This window comes from Taudactylus pleione, unplaced genomic scaffold (genome assembly GCF_031769625.1).
Source record: "Taudactylus pleione unplaced genomic scaffold, aTauple2 ptg000781l, whole genome shotgun sequence".
NCBI lineage: Eukaryota > Metazoa > Chordata > Amphibia > Anura > Myobatrachidae > Taudactylus > Taudactylus pleione.
This window is the reverse complement of record NW_028285183.1, coordinates 4,735,523-4,758,426: the sequence shown is the minus strand read 5'-3', so window position 1 is coordinate 4,758,426 and position 22,904 is coordinate 4,735,523. Positions and strand designations below refer to the sequence as shown.

The following is a 22,904-nucleotide window of genomic DNA, read 5'->3' as shown; positions in this document are numbered from 1 at the left end:
AACCAGACACAGCGACCAGGAAATATAAAGCTGTGCCCGGGAGGCAGAAAATCGCCAGCATCAGAACAGAGACACATTATTTATTAGACACTAATTAATGTACGAGAGAGGATCTTAACCCAGCGGGCAGTCCGCAGCCACCATTCCAGCATGTGAGGACAGAAACAGACCAGATCCATTGATCACAAACAGAAAAACACAAGTGTAATGTAGCATATATTCCCCTACACTAGTGATGGAAGTCACATACAACGTATCATATAGAGACATTATATTTATCATGGATAGAACAAAGCAAATGTTGTAAATAGCCCTAAGCAAGGCCTCTGGGCCTGATTCAGAGCCGCTCGTAAGCGGCCGCTCGGTCGCTCTGAGCGATGTTCGCACAAGTGCGCATGGGTCGTAATGCGCATGCGCAAACCAGTCATTGCGGTCGTAAATCGAGCGCTCGCAAAACAGCGAGGGGCTGCTAATTTGATTGACAGAATGTACCGTTTGTGGGTGGTAACAGGGGAAGGTGCTTGAAAACGGGGGAGTGGAGATCCGAACGCAGGCGTGCCTAACGGTGAAAAGGGCGTTTAATGGGAGTGCATAATTAGTAAAGGAGCGCCATCGACCACATCACTTGGTTGTCTTTTAGCCTGAACTGCTCGCAGTGATTGCGGTAGGAAAATCCTACCACAAGCACTGCGAGCAATTCAGATGCCTTTCGATGTACCCGATCAAATAAATACCGGAGATGACGTGTGATGCGAACAGCAAAGGGGCGTCTTTACAAAATAGCGAGTGCATTTTTCGTTCGCTCGATCAGACATAGAGGCGTCAACAAACCGCAATGAGCGAGCGCACAATTTAAATAGCCGGCCCCTTTTTTTGAACGACCGTCCGCAAATAGTGTCCGGGTCTGAATCAGGCCCTCTGTGTGCGCAGAGAATCGAGGCGCGGTGGACAGCCGCAGTTAGTGGAAGCCCCCCTTACGGTCACCGGGATCAACGTATACACGACTGAGGAACTTCATGGCCCCATAAGAGTGCGGCCACTCACCCAGTGCAGGGGTTGTTCTGATATCTGGGAGCAGTGTAAGAGAACGGGGAGATGTGCTTATCCACAAAGGTGCCAAACCCCAGACGGAAGTTGCTGGTGAGTTTCGCCATCTCTGCGGCCAGCCTGGTCCCCAAATTCCGGATGTTGTCCAGATCGTCTTTCATGGACAAGGATAGATCCATCAGGTAGTACAGGTCCACCGGGTAATCTTCCACCTGCCTCACCTGCATTTTAAAAGAGGCGGCAGCACCTGCAATAGGAGGAGAGAGAGCCATGAACCAGAGGACAACGGGCCTTTTATGTAGTGTTACGTCAGCACAGCCAGGGGGCGTTTTACTGCTGGCTATTGTAATCTAGGCAAGTAAGAAAAGTCAGGTGACTGCTGGCTATTGTAATCTAGGTAAGTAAGAAAAGTCAGGTGACTGCTGGCTATTGTAATCTAGGCAAGTAAGAAAAGTCAGGTGACTGCTGGTTATTGTAATCTAGGTACGTAAGAAAAGTCAGGTGACTGCTGGCTATTGTAATCTAGGTATGTAAGAAAAGTCAGGTGACTGCTGGTTATTGTAATCCAGGTAAGTAAGAAAAGTCAGGTGGCTGCTGGCTATTGTAATCTAGGTAAGTAAGAAAAGTCAGGTGACTGCTGGCTATTGTAATCTAGGTAAGTAAGAAAAGTCAGGTGACTGCTGGCTATTGTAATCTAGGCAAGTAAGAAAAGTCAGGTGACTGCTGGTTATTGTAATCTAGGTACGTAAGAAAAGTCAGGTGACTGCTGGCTATTGTAATCTAGGTATGTAAGAAAAGTCAGGTGACTGCTGGTTATTGTAATCTAGGTAAGTAAGAAAAGTCAGGTGGCTGCTGGCTATTGTAATCTAGGTAAGTAAGAAAAGTCAGGTGGCTGCTGGCTATTGTAATCTAGGTAAGTAAGAAAAGTCAGGTGACTGCTGGTTATTGTAATCTAGGTAAGTAAGAAAAGTCAGGTGACTGCTGGTTATTGTAATCTAGGTAAGTAAGAAAAGTCAGGTGACTGCTGGCTATTGTAATCTAGGTAAGTAAGAAAAGTCAGGTGACTGCTGGTTATTGTAATCTAGGTACGTAAGAAAAGTCAGGTGACTGCTGGCTATTGTAATCTAGGTATGTAAGAAAAGTCAGGTGACTGCTGGCTATTGTAATCTAGGTAAGTAAGAAAAGTCAGGTGGCTGCTGGCTATTGTAATCTAGGTAAGTAAGAAAAGTCAGGTGACTGCTGGCTATTGTAATCTAGGTAAGTAAGAAAAGTCAGGTGACTGCTGGCTATTGTAATCTAGGTAAATTAGAAAAGTCAGGTGACTGCTGGCTATTGTAATCTAGGTAAATTAGAAAAGTCAGGTGACTGCTGGATATTGTAATCCAGGTAAGTAAGAAAAGTCAGGTGACTGCTGGAAGAAAAGTTAAGAGACAATAAAATACAGCAACTGCGGCAACTATTCTCACCCTGTGCATCCTGAGATACAGCCAAAGGTTTCATTATTTCAGTGCTTTCCCATAGCGTATGCAATAGTTAAAACATTAAATTCACGTCATCTAGACCCAAATGTGAAAGATGCATTAGATTCGTTATTTACTTTTACAACACAAAATAATTACAAAACCAAGTTTCTGACAGCGGATTTCTTCCCATCCACAGCAAACACTCTATGGCACACATGAGCAATGAGTTGGGCAATAGACATCCCCGCATTAAATTCTCCTGAAATTCTTCTAAAAGACTATGAGGAAACCTTGAAAAACAAGAGATATGGTAAGAACTTACCTTTGTTATCTCTGTTTCTACGAAGTCCATAGGGTCCACAGGGTTGACCTTGGGGTATAGGTTGGGAACCAAATCCGGGCACCACGCAGTTAAAGCTTTTAGCTCCCAGGATGCACTTGGGTCCACTCTCCCTATAACCCCACCCCCAGCCAGAGGCACCTCAGTTTGTAAGTAGCCAAAGGCCGGAGGAGGAGAAAAAAAAAGAGAGAAAACTGGAACACTCGATAACCATACTCACAGAAATGGGAGACGGAAAACCGGTGACCAGTCACACAGCCCATTTGAAGCCAGGTGCGTCAGGGCGGGCGCCCTGTGGACCCTATGGACTTCGTAGAAACAGAGATAACAAAGGTAAGTTCTTACCATATCTCTTGTTTTCTACTTCAGGGTCCATAGGGGGTCCACAGGGTTGACCTTGGGGATGTCCCAAAGCAGTTCAACCAAGGGAGGGGACGCTCCTGTGCTGAGAGGAGAATCCGCCGCCAAAAAGGAAGCATCCTGAGAGGCAAAGGAAAACAATGCCTAGAACCTTAAAAAGGTGTGGACAGAAGACCGTGGCCACCTAGCAAGGCAAAGCAGCCAAGGCGCCACAGCGAGCCACCCACGAGGGTTACATGGCCCGAGAAAAAACAAACAGCAACAACAGAAAGGCCTACCCATGGGTAGGCCCCTGAAGAAGACATACGAGGCCGTCCAGCCAACATATGGCCATAGGCCGGCCATCCTTTCCTGTTAAAATCAGAAATCTCAGACCACCAATAAGGAGTCCGATTTCCGTCAGGAACTTGAATGGATCACATAAATCCACAGAGGCCGGACCACAGTCAATGAGGCCACACCACCCGAGAGGACTGGGGACTGAATGGCCGCACCATAAATTCCAGAATAATATGGAAGCTGAAAATCACTAAGAAGAAACACAGGGTGAGAGCAACTCACACCCTGACAAGATGCCCTCCAGAAGAGGGAGCCACATGAGAACGCTCCCAATTCCGACACTCACCTGGTTGATATAAACTCCCTGATAGAAAGAGAGAAAGCCAAAGCAATAGACCATGTAATGGCTATCACAACCAGCGGTTCCATTAACTTTCCCCGGAGTTAACAAAGAACCACTCCTAACTCCCAAGGAGTCCCTAGGGAGGAAAAATGGAGGCATAATCCAGAAAACACTCCAAAGGATGAACTGGATATCAGAGCGGAGCAATTCCATAACCTAATCATACTGACAGTGTAGAGATCTGCACTGTCAGGAAGGCCAGGCCGAGGGTGAAACCCAAGCCAGCCGGAAGGAATGCCAGAATATCTGGAAATCCTGGACACCAGAGGATCATATTGATAGGTATAATACCATAAGAATGATGGCTGCCACAGTTTGTGGTAGGTTCCAGCAAAAGCTGATCCATGTGCTCCAATCATTCCAACGATGAAAAAGCCATGGAAGCCGTAAGACCACTGTAGGGACGTAGTCAAAGACAAACGACCCAGGTCCAAGGCAAACCCCAGGACCCTGAGACAACAGGTCTGGGTAGTGAAGCATCAGGAATGGAGTATCGATGGAGAGACTCCGAAAAACCAAGTACCCCTGACATCTGGGGCAATCAGGAGCCACCAGCAGGAAAGCATCTCTGTCTCGATTGAAACACTTCCCTCAAGGAATAATGGAGACTGGAGAACACAGGTATGCAAATTGGAAGAACCCCTTCACCGACAAAGAGTCACTGAAGGTTGCTTCAGAATCCCCAGAGTTGGACTGTAACACCATAGTGTGATAGAGTCAGAAGGCCATGAGTGTCACCTCAGGAGGGCCCCCCCCCCCCCTGCTCACCAGGAGATGAAACCTCTCTTGGGGAAGAGACTAGTCCCCGGGATGCACGTCGTAACGGCTGAGGACTCCCGCTTCCCAATGGAGAGCACCTGAAATGAACACTGTCGAGATGGTCGGGAGGAGACCCTCAGACAATGTCCGAATGTATGACATACCTGACATTGCCACCCAACGAACAGTATTGCTAAAAAGGAAGCTACTGTTCTGACCCTGTCGGACTGAACTTTTTCAGGTTCACCGGGAAACAAGGGCTATGCCAGAGTGAAGGCCCAAGACAGGCTAAAGTTCCAACAAGTTAATTGACAGGGTGGAATCGACAGACATCCAATTGCACTGAAATGGATGCGAACCAGACAGACACTGTCCTTAGCAAAGAATACCCTGGACGAGATGGCCATAGTCACCCGAAAAGGGACAGACTTGCCTCCGGGGAGAGCAGCATCATTTGAACAGTGATCAGACAGAAAAAAAAAAAAACTTGTTCCATCTGGAGATAAGCCAATTATGGAAAGGCCTGGAAAGGAACTAAGCCCATTCCACCCTTCCAAAGGCAGACACTGAATAGTGGACCATGCCTCCCAGAGTGCAAAGACATATGTCGACTGCGCAGACATCCATGTACTCCTAATGGAAGAGTGGAGATGCCGTCTTACGCCAGAAGAATTCTCAGATTCTGAGAATCCAGCAGGGCTCCTAGGTGAAGAATACCCAGAGAGGGATGCAGGGAGGACTTTTTCCCCATTGATTAAACTTCTGCACCCTGAAGAAGCCACAGTCAACCTGACCCGGCTGTAAAGTACCCCGGTGATCCTGCTAAGAGCAGGAGGCCATCCAGGTACAGGAGCATTGGGATATACTGAACAGAAGAACTGTCAGAAAATCCAAAACGCTGGTAAACCCCTGTGGGGCTGAGAGCAGTCCCAACAGGCAGAGCCCGAAAACCGTAAGTTCTGTGATACAGCAAACCTCAGTCAATGCTGAGGCAAGGTCTCTGTAAGTGCCCGTAGGCACGCGTCCTGTATATCCAGTGATACCATAAAGTCCCCAGGTTCCAAACATAGTATGATGGAGCATAGGGATTGCCTCCTGAGCCCAGGTAGCTTTAGGAACTGGTTCAGGGAATTGAGACAGAGAATAGGCCAAAGAGGACCATTCAGCCACCGCACCAGAAAGAAAGCAGAACAACCAGTCCCTCGCTGAGAAAGTGGGGATGGCCCAATTAGCTCCGCTTACCCCAACAACTGTATAGCTTTCTGGATTCGTAAGGCCCTGTTCGGGTCCAAATAAGGGCCTGCGTACCATCACATGGAAATAGGCCGCCTGAGCAAAGAGAGGGCGTACCCTCCTACCCACGTAGCCGCGGCAACTAGACACTAGTACCGGGCGAACTGAGAAAATCGCCATCTCCCAGTGGTAGGCCTGTCTCGTCATGCTGACGATATATCCGTAGGTTCAGAAGCAGGATCGGCTAGCAGTCCAGGCCTGCTCGGTTGAAGAAACAGACCTTTAGGCTGACCCAGAGGACAAAAATACTTAGTCTGAGGCCCTGTAGTGGGCATAGCTGAAGGCGGGAAATTTGTACTGCCACTGTCAAGGTCAGGACCCAACAAGATCTACCCTATAGATGGTATCTGCACCTCTGCATTCCCAGAGCGCAGCCATAGGGTATTACGGAGGATACCGTCGCAGCCGGAACTCTGAAAGTTAGGAGACTGGTATCCAATATAGGCATGTCCACCTATGAGAACTGCATATATTACATGAGCGACCAAATACATTTGAACCCCAGACGTGTTGGTGGGGAAAAAACATTACAAATGCATCAGCTCAGTATGCAATAGTATTAACCAACCATGCTATAGCCATGGTAGGATGGGTAACAACCCCTGAAAGCGAGTATACTGATTTCAGGCAGAGTTACCACCTACGGATCAGAAGAATCCGACCACGCAGGAATGGGATGCATAGTAACGTCTGTAATCTGACGAGTAACACGCCCATCCACCCCATGAGGGGCTCGTGATGACCCTCAGGGAATTTGGGACAGGAGGCCAAACACTGTTGTGATACCTCATAACTGACAACAGCCAGAGTCCCGCCATGCGATCCCCCCGCTAGTCAGCAACAGGGAACCAGAAGGCACGCAATACTGAGGGTGTATGATACAGGTGCAGGTCAACATTCACTCTAACCAGAATGGACCTGCCACCAGCCCAAAGCAGGGATAATAATACTTGAAGAAATAGGCTTCCCCCCGTGTAAGAGGGAAAGAGCCCAAAACAGTATCCAGTTCACGCAGAGCCAACTGGGAAGTAACCACAGGGCATCAACCACACCAATTTGCGTTTCGTAGAAAACGACATCCACCCAGGGTGGCCGTGGGAATCCCTGCAAGGGGAATGACAGACTATGGTGGCACCAGGGGGATTTCATATACTGCGAAAACCCCATGCAGGGAGCGATAGTCTGTGTCACAGGGGAAGAGTGCAAGAAACTGCGAGATCCCCTGAGATGAAAAAGGGCAGTATGGTGAAGTAACCCCAAGTGAGGTACAACAATGGGGCCCGCCCGGCGATCCGCAATTGAGAGGATCCCGAGAAAACAAACCTCCCAAGGGGGTCGTGAAAGGGGCCGGCACCAGATGACGCCACACACAGAACCCTTTATGAGTCAAATCCTCCGCACTAACACCTGCAGCACATGACTTGCAGGATAGCAAAAATGGGTGCCGTATAACGCTCTATCTCCTGGTCAAACATATCTGACCAATCTTGGCGGAAATATCAAGCAGTGCTATACTGGTCCTGACTGATGCTAAAATTAGCCGCAGGGACCCATTTTCAGCGTATGCAACACACAGTTCCAACGAAAATGTGGCAACGTGCAGCACGCAACAGTATGTGACAAACCTCACAAATATCAACGAGTATATAAATGTGAGGTCTCAGAACCACCCTAAGTACAGCTGTATTAGGGCAGATAAGGAAAAGGGATAGATATACACTGACAGGTGAGAGAATTAAATACAGACAGTCAGCACTAGCATAAGTCACATACCATGCAGATATATACATATATACATAAACATGTCATATAATGTACTGCACTATTACACTGCATTCAACTTACCCAGATTCAGTGTCTGGGAAGGCTACAGCGCTGTGTACACTGACCTGATGGTGAGGTACGCAGGGGGACTGGACTCACTGCCATCTCCGGAGCTCTGCTGCTGCACCACAAGAAAATGGCCGCTGGAGACCTCAGGAGAAGCGTGGCCCGCGGAGGAAGCAGCTCAGCGACGCCAGACTATACATACTGAAAGGCGCGCTGAGCTGAGGGGAGGAGCCGCTGTAACAGGGAAAGCTTCCTCCCCATGCCGGCTATTAAGCCCCCGGGACGCCGGCTCCCAGCACCGAACACTAAGTCCCTGGTGGTCTAGTGGACACACGGGGTATGGGGGGCCCGCTGCCACTGCCGGCGCCTCCGGTCTGTCCCCGGAGACCGGAGGCACAGGACTGCATATTAAATGCGCGGATCACCGCAAGCGGTGATCCGCGACCTTACCTGCTCCCCGTAGATCCGGCAGCAGTCCTGGGCGCCCGCAGAGTCCGGCTAGTACAGACTCTGGGGTCCCGCTGAGATCCCCAGATCTGTACTGGCGTCTCAGCGCCGGCGGGGTGACGGAGCGGCAGCTTAGACGTCCTATGGACAGTCCGACGCTGCCGCTCTGAAAGTCCAAAGTAAAAATTAAAAAACTCTGTACTTAGAAAAAAATAAAGCTTAGGGGCTGCTAATCAGCTCCCCACTGCACTAAACGGTGACCCGACTCCGGCCGGGCACAACTTAAACTGAGGTGCCTCTGGCTGGGGGTGGGGTTATAGGGAGAGTGGACCCAAGTGCATCCTGGGAGCTAAAAGCTTTAACTGCGTGGTGCCCGGATTTGGTTCCCAACCTATACACCAAGGTCAACCCTGTGGACCCCCTATGGACCCTGAAGTAGAAATCTTACACTCAGCACGTCTACAGGAAGTCCATGTAAAGATCCTACACGGGGCATATATTTCACTAAGTAGCAGAGCTCATATGGTGTTAGAAGAGACAGGGCATTGTGTAAAATGCAAAGCCACAAAAGCCACCTTCTGGCATAATATATGGGAATGTGGCCGCATCCGCAAATTCTGGGATAAACTTATGGTTTTTTTTATAAACGACTTGTTTTCGTTACATTTGATAAAGGACCCTCTAGCTTTAATTCTACGATAAAGAACTCCGCCTTTTCTCAGCGATGTCAAACGCATGATACTACAATTACTTTACCTTGATCGGCGTGACACTCTCCCAGGTATAGAGAAGGGTGTAGAACGTTTCCAGAAAAAAAAAAAAAAGGGGGATTCTATATATCACATTTGGATAATACCACACAATCCCATATTAATAGAATTTTTTAAACCACGACTTGGTATTCACACCAAATACTGAATTAGTCCACACACTGTTATTATGGCACATCTCCCCTGGATAGGAATGATGTAGATTTGACCTTGTTTTTGTATTGAAATATTAAGTGTCACTATTATAGATGGCCTAGCTTTAGAGTCACCTAGACATACTTGTACTTACCTTCCCCCCTTCCTACTACTCTTCTGTGAATATTGACTATTCATTTATTTTAGTTCATGCTCAATTTTACCATTTACCATTCTTTATCTAAATGGCGCATGTTGATTTCATCCGATAGTACACCAGAATTTTGAGAGAAGAATTCAGTCTCTGGAAAATTCTAAAATGATTATAATAACGCCGTGATTCTCTCTCTACCCCACCTTCATTCCATTTTCATATTTAACTTGCATTTATTCTAGAAATCTGGATAATTGTTATTTAGACTCTGTTTGATTTTTATACCCAATGTGATTGCCATTACTCTGTCACTTATATTGTTTTACTGTATTTGTACAGACACTTTGTTTAGTGTTCTTTGTAAATTTTCTATCTGTTAAAAAACTAAAATAAAGAGATATTTGAAAAATAAAAAAATAATTCACGTCATCTCACATTTGCAGATAGCCCCATTGGTGTGACGTCATGTGTCATTCTCAGACAACCGCTGCAGCACCCAGCCACCACTAGGCAGCGCTCTCCTACTGTGGTACCAAGAACTACAGATATCGCCACAGCAGTGAGGTCATATGTCATTCTCAGACAACCGCTGCACCACCCAGCCACCACTAGGCAGCGCTCTCCTACTGTGGTACCAAGAACAGATATCGCCACAGCTGTGATGTCATATGTCATTCTCAGACAACTGCTGCACCACCCAGCCACCACTAGGCAGCGCTCTCCTACTGTGGTACCAAGAACTACAGATATCGCCACAGCAGTGATGTCATATGTCATTCTCAGACAACCGCTGCAGCACCCAGCCACCACTAGGCAGCGCTCTCCTACTGTGGTACCAAGAAGAACAGATATCGCCACAGCTGTGACATCATACCGTATGTCATTCTCAGACAACCGCTGCACCACCCAGCCACCACTAGGCATCGCTCTCCTATTATAGTACCAAGAAGAACAGATATCGCCACAGCTGTGATGTCATTCTCAGACAACTGCTGCACCACCCAGCCACCACTAGGCAGCGCTCTCCTATTCTGCTGCCAAAATAAAGACACATGATAAGGAGAGGTCACTTAGGTGGTTGGCCATAAAATATATAAATTATAGCCACAATAATATATGATTAGCGGGGGATATGTACCCAACACCTGCTAGTTAAGAACCCCCTCACTCCCTACCTCCCATAACACCCTTCAGCAAAACAAATGTTCTGAACATCTAGAACTGAATGAGTGCGGCATCAATAACTCTATTCTCAGTGCACAGATTTGTGTTTATATAGATGAACAAACATTGGCGCGCCTTGCGCTACAGAGGATATACGGAGTCCCCCGGTTTACCCCGCTGCAGGACTCACCTGGCCGGAGGGACAGGAACAAACTCTGCGGGGTGACCTGGATGATGTCAGACTGTGACGATCCAGAACCTTTGCTGCTGAGAGGGAGATTCCTGGTCACGTTCACTTTGCTTTTCGGGCCTTCGATAAACTCTGGAGAGCAGCCTTTACTAAGGAGATTGTCCATCACATCACAGCGGGAGGTCAGCGTCCGAGGCCCACCGACGTTCTAAATGGGAGGACAGAGACACACGAGTCAGACCGCACTGCGCAGAGGAGCAAAACACTTCAGCCAATGGTCAGTTACTCGCAGCTCTGCAATCAGATCGGGAATGTGGTGAAGTTTCCGAAATCTGGTGCGAGATTTTATTTTAGAACGAAAATTTTTGTAAACAGTGAAGTCTGTAAATAAGGTGAAAAACAATATAATATAAAATCGCACAGACTGACATTGCAACAACTTTATGCTTTATAAAATATTATTCTAATAAACTTTTGTTGTTTCAGATCAGTAATAAAACCGTTGTAAGACAAAGAAAAATAAAAAAAAAATGGCCCAATATTGTGAATCTTCCCAAGAACCCAGCCTAAGGATGGGACCTGGAGCAGTTCCCAGGGACTGTGCGTCCATACGGAGTCCTTAAGACTACACAGGCCCAAGAAGGAAACCAGTTTTATCCGATGAGAAGTTCAGGCTGTTTATAAGTAGGAAGGATGGATTGGGAGAAGTCACGGAACAGCATCAGGATGTTTGTCAGCCGACTACATACATACATACATACATACATACATACAGTGCGAGAAAGTGCATTAATGGAGAATTATAACACAAGCCAGAGACCCATTCCTCATCCCTTTATCCCCACATGCCCCCTTCCTCATCTGATTAAGTGTAATCTCGGCCTACAAATAGTCTAGAACAGAGGCAACCTGTAGCTCACAGGTGGAGAATGGCAAGTTCCAACGCGCCAGTGTCATCCACAGGCCGGAGGCTCCTTGCAGATTCCCACAGGTTGCCCATACCTACACGAAACACTGCAGATCCTCCACGTCCCAGCCTGCCGGATATACAGGTCTGTAACCCTTCGCTCCCCACCTCCTCCGGTACCGGGGCGATACATTAGTCAGGGTCCTCACTCCTGGACCCACAGAGAGCAGAGCTGAGCCCTCATCCTGGTCCCTCCGCAACTCAGGGTCTCTTGTTACTGCTATTTTATGGTTTAGGGTCTAGGTTCATTTCAAAATACAAATGCATGTAAGTGTGCGCTCTTTCAGATTCAGAGCTGCTGAAATGGTGCAATTTAAAGGTCTCCTGAGGACAAGCACGTATCAGGTATTAGTGGGCAGAAAGGAGTATATTGATCCAGGTCAGGAAGGCTGTTACACACAGGTGTGACCTTATACATCTCTGCTGCAGTTACACGAAGTGCTAAATGTAGCGTCCGCAGATTTTTTTCATTCCAAGTTCTGTGCTTCATATACAGACTCAGGTGCACACAGATATACAGGTGTCACATATCACATTACTCAGCACAGTCTCCCATATACAGACTCAGGAGCACACAGATATATACAGGTGTCACATATCACATTACTCAGCGCAGTCTCCCATATACAGACTCAGGAGCACACAGATATACAGGTGTCACATATCACATTACTCAGCGCAGTCTCCCATATACAGACTCAGGAGCACACAGATATACAGGTGTCACATATCACATTACTCATTACTGTCTCCAATATACAGACAGGAGCACACAGATATACAGGTGTCACATATCACATTACTCAGCGCAGTCTCCTATATACAGACTCAGGAGCGCACAGATATACAGGTGTCACCTATCACATTACTCAGCACAGTCTCCCATATACAGACTCAGGAGCACACAGATATACAGGTGTCACATATCACATTACTCATCGCAGTCTCCCATATACAGGCTCAGGAGCACACAGATATACAGGTGTCACATATCACATTACTCAGCGCAGTCTCCCATATACAGACTCAGGAGCACACAGATATACAGGTATCACATATCACATTACTCAGCACAGTCTCCCATATACAGACTCAGGAGCACACAGATATACAGGTGTCACATATCACATTACTCAGCGCAGTCTCCCATATACAGGCTCAGGAGCACACAGATATACAGGTGTCACATATCACATTACTCAGCGCAGTCTCCCATATACAGACTCAGGAGCACACAAATATACAGGTGTCACCTATCACATTACTCAGCACAGTCTCCCATATACAGACAGGAGCACACAGATATACAGGTGTCACATATCACATTACTCAGCGCAGTCTCCCATATACAGACTCAGGAGCACACAGATATACAGGTGTCACATATCACATTACTCAGCACAGTCTCCCATATACAGACAGGAGCACACAGATATACAGGTGTCACATATCACATTACTCAGCACAGTCTCCCATATACAGACTCAGGAGCACACAGATATACAGGTGTCACATATCACATTACTCAGCACTGTCTCCCATATACAGACTCAGGAGCACACAGATATACAGGTGTCACACATCACATTACTCAGCGCACTCTCCCATATACAGACTCAGGAGCACACAGATATACAGGTGTCACACATCACATTACTCAGCGCAGTCTCCATATACAGACTCAGGAGCACACAGATATACAGGTGTCACATATCACATTACTCAGCGCAGTCTCCATATACAGACTCAGGAGCACACAGATCTACAGGTGTCACATATCACATTACTCAGCGCAGTCTCCCATATACAGACTCAGGAGCACACAGATCTACAGGTGTCACATATCACATTACTCAGCGCAGTCTCCCATATACAGACTCAGGAGCACACAGATATACAGGTGTCACCTATCACATTACTCAGCACAGTCTCCCATATACAGACTCAGGAGCACACAGATATACAGGTGTCACATATCACATTACTCAGCGCAGTCTCCCATATACAGGCTCAGGAGCACACAGATATACAGGTGTCACATATCACATTACTCAGCGCAGTCTCCCATATACAGACTCAGGAGCACACAAATATACAGGTGTCACCTATCACATTACTCAGCACAGTCTCCCATATACAGACAGGAGCACACAGATATACAGGTGTCACACATCACATTACTCAGCGCAGTCTCCATATACAGACTCAGGAGCACACAGATATACAGGTGTCACATATCACATTACTCAGCGCAGTCTCCATATACAGACTCAGGAGCACACAGATATACAGGTGTCACATATCACATTACTCAGCGCAGTCTCCATATACAGACTCAGGAGCACACAGATCTACAGGTGTCACATATCACATTACTCAGCGCAGTCTCCCATATACACACTCAGGAGCACACAGATATACAGGTGTCACCTATCACATTACTCAGCGCAGTCTCCCATATACAGACTCAGGAGCACACAGATATACAGGTGTCACATATCACATTACTCAGCGCAGTCTCCCATATACAGGCTCAGGAGCACACAGATATACAGGTGTCACATATCACATTACTCAGCGCAGTCTCCCATATACAGACTCAGGAGCACACAGATATACAGGTGTCACATATCACATTACTCAGCGCAGTCTCCCATATACAGACTCAGGAGCACACAGATATACAGGTGTCACATATCACATTACTCAGCGCAGTCTCCCATATACAGACTCAGGAGCACACAGATATACAGGTGTCACATATCACATTACTCATTACTGTCTCCCATATACAGACTCAGGAGCACACAGATATACAGGTGTCACATATCACATTACTCAGCGCAGTCTCCATATACAGACTCAGGAGCACACAGATCTACAGGTGTCACATATCACATTACTCAGCGCAGTCTCCCATATACACACTCAGGAGCACACAGATATACAGGTGTCACCTATCACATTACTCAGCACAGTCTCCCATATACAGACTCAGGAGCACACAGATCTACAGGTGTCACATATCACATCACTCAGCGCAGTCTCCCATATACACACTCAGGAGCACACAGATATACGGGTGTCACCTATCACATTACTCAGCGCAGTCTCCCATATACAGACTCAGGAGCACACAGATATACAGGTGTCACATATCACATTACTCAGCGCAGTCTCCCATATACAGGCTCAGGAGCACACAGATATACAGGTGTCACATATCACATTACTCAGCGCAGTCTCCCATATACAGACTCAGGAGCACACAGATATACAGGTGTCACATATCACATTACTCAGCACAGTCTCCCATATACAGACTCAGGAGCACACAGATATACAGGTGTCACATATCACATTACTCATTACTGTCTCCAATATACAGACAGGAGCACACAGATATACAGGTGTCACATATCACATTACTCAGCGCAGTCTCCTATATACAGACTCAGGAGCACACAGATATACAGGTGTCACATATCACATTACTCAGCACAGTCTCCTATATACAGACTCAGGAGCACACAGATATACAGGTGTCACATATCACATTACTCAGCGCAGTCTCCCATATACAGACTCAGGAGCACACAGATATACAGGTGTCACATATCACATTACTCAGTGCAGTCTCCCATATACAGACTCAGGGGCACACAGATATACAGGTGTCACATATCACATTACTCAGCACAGTCTCCCATATACAGACTCAGGAGCACACAGATATACAGGTGTCACATATCACATTACTCAACACAGTCTCCTGGTCGCATTGCAACAGACACATTTTGAGGCGTATGGAGGCTAAATGTATGAGGACACGTCTGTAAATGTGCCAGACATCTATCCACAGATACCTTAGTGGCTGCAAACATAGTGTTGCCTCTTATTATGGTTACCCTAAAATAATGACATTTTATAGGCACTCAAGCGCACACAGCAATCTCTCCATTCAAATAAAAATCACATAGCCATTCCTTCCCTCACAGATAGAAAAATCAGCATTTACTAAGAAGTTGGCAAGATTTACACAAGGCCACAATTCTTAACTTTGCCCCACTCATCAATTTACTAACCACACAAGCGTACTGCATTCCTGAACAGTGGCCCAAACATACAACCGAGGCGCACACATACATACAACCGAGACGCGCACATACATACAATCGAGACGCGCACGCACACACATACAACCGAGGCGCACGCGCACACATACATACAACCGAGGCGCACGCACACATACATACAACCGAGGCGCGCGCACACATACATACAACCGAGGCGCACACTTTGCAATACGATCATTCTTAGTCGCTCTGTAATCCCCAGCGTTGGACAGATTGTAATGGCGGGATACGGAGTTTTGAACCAGCTTTAATCCAATCCCAAATTTTCCACTGAAAACAATGGAATTATCATATGGAAGATGGAGAATCATTGGGCCGCACTGAATCCTCATCCCCCATAGACATGCCGGTTCCCTAAAGAGAAAGATTGCAAACCGTAAACCTGGAGACACGTTACAAAGTTTATAATATCAGCGACAAGATAGGGAATGACTAGCAGGACACCCCTCCCCCCCACTAGATGACAATAACTGCTCCTATTTCACTGTTCACACTAAAAACCTGAGTAGGAGGGATTGGGGGGGGGGGGGGGTCTCAGATATTTAAATAAGAATAACTCCACTACCATTCCAATCTCTTGCAGGGGCTGCTCTAGGGGTGAGACAGGAAACTCCTATTCTCAGATAAATACATATATAGGAGGTTATTCACCCTACAATGAATTCTGCACAGATGCACTGGACATAGGGAGCGAAACCCTGTACGCCTGATGGGAAGTAGGACGCTGCAGCATTCGTGTGTGTGCGCACCAGTCACCAGCCAGGAACGCAACTGCGCCTGTGCGCAGAGACTCTGGAGGCGCGCTCATTGCGGATTTGACGCATGCACAGAATAGAAAAAAATAAGACGCTCAACTGCGTCGTACATAGAATATCCAGCCCTGTATACGGACGCCGGTGGATATGGAGACACTACATTAGGTCACTTCATATTAAGAGCCAGCAGGACAGTTATTAGCCTGGTTTTAGGAGAATATAGAAGATATAAAGCAGCTCCCTATTACACAGGATTACTAATGTGCAAGAGCAATGATGAGCTAGTATTATTCACATGTAAACATTCCCACATGCTGCAATAGCTTATTTAAACATCTGAGAATGTGTATGTCTACAGGAAAGTACAAGCTATTGTCCCTCTGTTATCAGCGAGTTTAAGCAAAATGCATCTATCTGCAGTGGCCTCCGTTGGGATTAGAGATGGGGTGCCTGTATTGGGTCAGAATAGCTCTGCACCCCCAAACACAGCATTATCACACACACACATATAGTATATCGCATGGCCACACTCAGGGTAACATTTGGAAATAATCCCCTTTAACAGACAGGCTCCAATTATTCAAAATAATCCAAAACGCTATTGACATTGGCAGTTTAGAGAGACTCAAACAGGTTTGTGGTACGATGGCAATTTGTTAAGAGACTAAAATAAGCTATAAATACAACATTGACATCGGTGATATAGTTTAGATTTCATGGTCATTTTTTTTATTTGAAGTTTTGGAGTCCCTGTCTTAAATGGGAAAAGTAACACTACTGTATGTAATGTAAGGGATTTAATATATCGGACCGGTCCTCCTTGCTCACATGTAGTTCACATTTTTTAGCCCAAGAACCACTTGGAACCAAATTGAAGCTGCTCTGACTATTAGGAGACAGATGAACATCAACAAGTGTCATCTGTATTTTCCTTTTCAACTTGGTGAGACAATGACATCCACTGCAGACACCACCAGACGAACAGTGTTCTGTTATTTCCAACTTCAAGTAAAAGGCAGAAGATGTTTGTGCATCAAATAAGAGCCAGGAGCCCTCCCAATCAGCAGTCGCCACAGACATACAGAACAAGCAACGAAGACGTGTGGTGCGTACACAGCAAACAAATGCATCACCCCGGTGTTCCCAATATAGTCAGGGAAGGGAGAAATGGACAATAAGGCAGATAACACAGACTCAGGATGCTTGTCCGTTTCCATGACACACATGCTCAGTATTACTCTATATCCCAGCCTGATACACAGGACGTGTCTAGCATGGGTTGCAGCCAAGTCTCTGATTTCATTTGTGGGCACAGAATTGACCTCCGCTAGATCCCAGTGAAACAAACATTACAGTAGGTTTAGCAGATGTAGTGCAGACAGGGTGCACAGGAGGAGGAGGACCTGAAAACCCCATTGATTTAGGATTAGGGTGCAGGAAATGCTCAGTGTTCCACAATGTTCCAAGTTTGGTCACCAGACAGAAGTTCTAGCAGCATTATTTAGGTGCAGGAAGACAAAACTGCATTAAAGTTCCCCCAATATTAGCATCACATTGGAGACAATGTATCTTCAGATCCAAAATAATTTTTCAGTGCACTTCAGGTTTTCAGTATACTCCAATGTATCTGATATAAGATTCTTCAATGTACCAAGCACGCCAAACCTGAGGTGTTCCACAGAGTCTGCAACATATTCTATCACAGGCGGAGATAATGGTACACGTAACAATCCACAGAACATTACGTGGAGACAACAGTCCCAGTAAACCAGATGATGGAAGATCAGAAGATGACAGTCCGTGTAACCCAGATGTGAGGGTCCCTCAGAAGATGATAGTCCATGTAAATCAGACATGAGGATCCCTCAGAAGAGGACTGTCCGTGTAATCCAGGAGAGGATAATGCAGAAGATAACTGTCCGTGTAATCCTTATGAGGATCCCTCAGAAGATAACAGTCCATGTAACCCAGATGTGAGGATCTCACAGAAGAGGACTGTCCGTGTAACCCAATATGTGAGGATCCCTCAGAAAATTACAGTCCGTGTAACCAGGATGTGAGGATAAAATGTGAGGCTCTCAGAGAAGATGACAGTCCGCCTAACCCAGATGAGGGGATCCCTCAAAAGATGACAGTCCGTGTAATCCAGAGGAGGATAACGCAGAAGATGACAGTCCGTGCAACCCAGACACAAAGATAAGGCAGAAGATGACTGTCCATGCAACCCAGACACAAAGATAAGGCAGAAGATGACTGTCCATGCAACCCAGACACAAAGATAAGGCAGAAGATGACTGTCCATGCAACCCAGACACAAAGATAAGGCAGAAGATGACTGTCCATGCAACCCAGACACAAAGATAAGGCAGAAGATGACTGTCCATGCAACCCAGACACAAAGATAAGGCAGAAGATGACTGTCCATGCAACCCAGACACAAAGATAAGGCAGAAGATGACTGTCCATGCAACCCAGACACAAGGATAAGGCAGAAGATGACTGTCCATGCAACCCAGACATAAGGATAAGGCAGAAGGTGACTGTCCATGCAACCCAGACATAAAGATAAGGCAGAAGATGACTGTCCATGCAACCCAGACAGAAGGATAAGGCAGAAGATGACTGTCCATGCAACCCAGACAGAAGGATAAGGCAGAAGATGACTGTCCATGCAACCCAGACATAAGGATAAGGCAGAAGATGACTGTCCATGCAACCCAGACATAAGGATAAGGCAGAAGATGACTGTCCATGCAACCCAGACAGAAGGATAAGGCAGAAGATGACTGTCCATGCAACCCAGACATAAGGATAATGCAGAAGATGACTGCCGTTTATATATTCCATAAGATGAAAGGGTAACTCAGTGTACAACGGTCAGTACACCCAGGAGGCGACAGTTCAGGTCTCCAGAAGATGCGGGAATAACACAGAAGACTACAAAACACAAGGGACATTGACCATGCAACTCCCAAGAAATGTGAGGCCTCTGTAGCTCACGAGAAGTAATGATGCTGGCACACAGAAATACGGATGATCCAACTGATGTAGAAACTCGTCTCATCTTATGAGGGCACAATAAGGGACATTCAACCAATGTGATGACTACTTATAGACACCGGTTTTGAATTCTTAGTTATCTGGCTTGGTCAACCCACTTGGTGATGCCGGGATGCCTTTTCCAAATTATTAGCTCTCGGAAGACCTATTGCCTAATTGATATTCTTCCATTTCTTGGTAGCGTCCACTGCAAACATAGTGTATCTGCATACGAAACGCTACGTTACAGTGTTACAGCCGCTGTAGGAGGCTAGATGTATGAGGACACATCTGTACCCGTTACAGCTGCTGTAGGAGGCTAGATGTATGAGGACACATCTGTACCCGTTACAGCCGCTGTAGGAGGCTAGATGTACGAGGACACATCTGTACCCGTTACAGCCGCTGTAGGAGGCTAGATGTACGAGGACACATCTGTACCTGTTACAGCCGCTGTAGGAGGCTAGATGTAGGAGGACACATCTGTACCTGTTCTGATCATCCTTTGAAACAATTTGCAATAAACTGATGAAAGAAATTTCAGTCTCACCATAAAATCCTCTCGTGTCTCTATCACTATAACAATTATACACTAATATATTTACACTACTTCATGGTAAACAAGGGTTTATGCTTTCATAAGAAATCAGAGCCAGACATAAATAATGATATACATTATTCACACATATCAGCAATAATTACATAGAGAAAACGTATTCACCGTTTACAAAACTGGAAGGAAAAAAATAAAATAAAAAAAGGAAGATAACCAATCTCGTACTGGTATTATTTATTTATTTATTAACAGTGTCTTATATAGCGCAGCATATTCCGTTGCGCTTTACAATTATTAGAGATGTGACGTTTAGCTATGAATTTAGGGAGGATGTTTATTCAACAGACTTCTGCCACCGAAAAACGGACACACGCTGTGACTGGTCTTCTAATGTCGGAAGCCGCTGATAACAGGGAACACAAGCTTTTACTCGTCTGAACAGCCTATATAAAAACTGAGGTCAAGTATCTCATATTCTCCCAAGGTATGGAAACATTTACACACCAACCAGATGTTAACTTGCATTCTAGGTTTCACCACCTTTTACCCAATATTGCGTACTGGCCGACGTAGGGTCACTCTACAGGCATTTTTGTCAGAACTTTGCTTATCGCATTGCAGGTCCAGGTGTTTGTTCTCCCCATTGTATAATATACAGGGTTACTAATAAAAGACCTGGCATACATGTGCCCGTCAGTAAGATGCATGGCGTGTAAGGGGCAGAGACTTACCTCCTGGGAGCACCATGCACACTGTGGGTGGATGAGCAGACAGTCTTGGCATGAGGTGAGAGTGGCACTGCGGCTGGTGCAGACATTCACACCTGTGGGAGAAGAGGTAGGAACGGTCAGGAGGAGGCAGAGGGCACTGTAAGAGGGTAGCGTTATATACAGTATGTACTTAGCATGCCCAGAGGTGGTGAACAGCACTATGGAAAGGGGTTTGCCCTATGGGCACAGGTCATTCTGCCAGGCTGACCTGTAACATGTCCTCCTATATAATCACTGCTAGGGGTTATCCTTAGATACCATATATACTTAGCATGCCCAGAGAGGATGAGCAGCAGTAGGAATGGGAGTCTGCCAGCGGGCATACAACCCAGGGACAGGGGGCACTGCCAGGCTGACATGTAAGAGGTTCCTCCTATATAATCACTGCCAGGAGATATAATTATATACTAAGCATGCCCAGAGGTGGTGAGCAACTGTAAGAAAGGTGGTCTGCCAGCGGGCACAGAACCCAGGGAGAGGGGCCATTCTTCCAGGCTGACCTGTAACAGGTTCCTCCTATATAATCACTGCTACTTAGCATGCCCAGAGAGGATGAGCAGCAGTAGGAATGGTGGTCTCCCAGGGACAGGGGGCACACTGCCAAGCTGACCTGTAACAGGTTCCTCCTACATAATCACTGCCAGGGGGTATCATTAGATACCATATATACTTAGCATGCCCAGAGAGGATGAGCAGCAGTAGGAATGGTGGTCTCCCAGGGACAGGGGGCACACTGCCAGGCTGACCTGTAACAGGTTCCTCCTACTGTATATAGTCACTGCTAGGGGGTATCATTAGATACAGTATATACTGAGTATGGGGAGGGGTGGGGGGACAACAGTAGGAATGGGGGTCTGCCAGCAGGCACAGAACCCAGGGACAGGGGCACACTGCCAGGCTGACATGTAACAGGTCCCTCCTATATAATCACTGCCAGCCACTTATAATGTACAGTGTGTAATAGTAATACAGGGTCACCAGCGCTATACCCAGGCTATAGGCGGGAGGGTACCCGGTGTGCCACCCCTGATACTCTGCACCGATACATAAGTCACCTCAGCTAACTCCTGGCTGGGGCAGATACCGGGGGGAAAGTACCACAGAGCGACCCCCAGCTGCCCCGGGTCACCCCCTCACCCGCGGGTGTGTGCAGGACGCAGCAGAGCAGGGTGAGGAGCAGGACGCGGCTCCGGTCCCGGGTGGTGTCCGCTCCCCCGGGGCTCATCGTGTCACTTCCACAGCTCACAGGCGCCGCGCTGCCCTCCGCTCCCTCCGGGGTGAGACCGCCATGCTGCACCGGGGACCCGCACTGGCCGCCCCCCCGTCACACACTGCCCGAGTCCGGGAGAAAGTCTCCGGGGCTCCCCCCCTCAGCCCGCCCCGGTCTCCGCCCCGGTCTCCGCCCCGCTCCGCCTGTCCCACAGGATTAACCCCTCCTGCTCCGGGGCCGCCCGCAGTGACTGAGTAACCCCATCCTGCCCCACATTGTTACCTACTGCTCCTGCCCCACAGGTTTAACCCCTCCTTCACCTGGGCCGTAGTGAATGAGTAACCCCTTCCTGCCCCACACTATTACCCCTGCTGGGCCATAGTTACTAACCACTCCTGCCCCAGTGTTAACCCTTCCTGGGCCGTAGTGAATGAGTAACCCCTTCCTGCCCCACACTATTACCCCTGCTGGGCCATAGTTACTAACCACTCCTGCCCCAGTGTTAACCCTTCCTGGGCCGTAGTGAATGAGTAACCCCTTCCTTCCCCCACACTATTACCCCTGCTGGGCCATAGTTACTAACCACTCCTGCCCCAGTGTTAACCCTTCCTGGGCTGTAGTGAGTTACCCCTATAGAAGTGGTAACCCTGGTTACAAACCAGAAGGGTTAACCATTTGGAGCAGGAAATGGTTACTCACTGTGAGTACCCTCTCCTGCTCCAAGCGGGTATTACCCCTGCTGGTCATGCCCCTCACTGTTACCCCTACTGGGCAAGTTACTAACCCCCAAGGCCCCAGTTCTAACTTATTCCTCCTGGGCTATGCCCCACACTTTTT

The 22,904-nt window shown here is 47.2% G+C and overlaps 1 protein-coding gene across 1 annotated transcript in view; it reads right to left on the bottom strand.

Moving 5' to 3' along the window:
- ITGB5 (integrin subunit beta 5) overlaps positions 1-22,213 on the bottom strand; it is a 171,266-nt gene extending 149,053 nt beyond the window's left edge. The window contains exons 1-4 of the mRNA XM_088457747.1: positions 21,995-22,213; positions 20,819-20,910; positions 10,635-10,842; positions 1,045-1,294 (exon numbers count right to left, since the gene is read on the bottom strand). Of these exons, the coding sequence (XP_088313873.1) occupies positions 1,045-1,294; positions 10,635-10,842; positions 20,819-20,910; positions 21,995-22,082 (638 nt within the window). The 5' untranslated portion in view covers positions 22,083-22,213. The remainder of the gene's footprint in view (positions 1-1,044; positions 1,295-10,634; positions 10,843-20,818; positions 20,911-21,994) is intronic.
- Between the last annotated feature and the right edge of the window lie 691 nt (positions 22,214-22,904).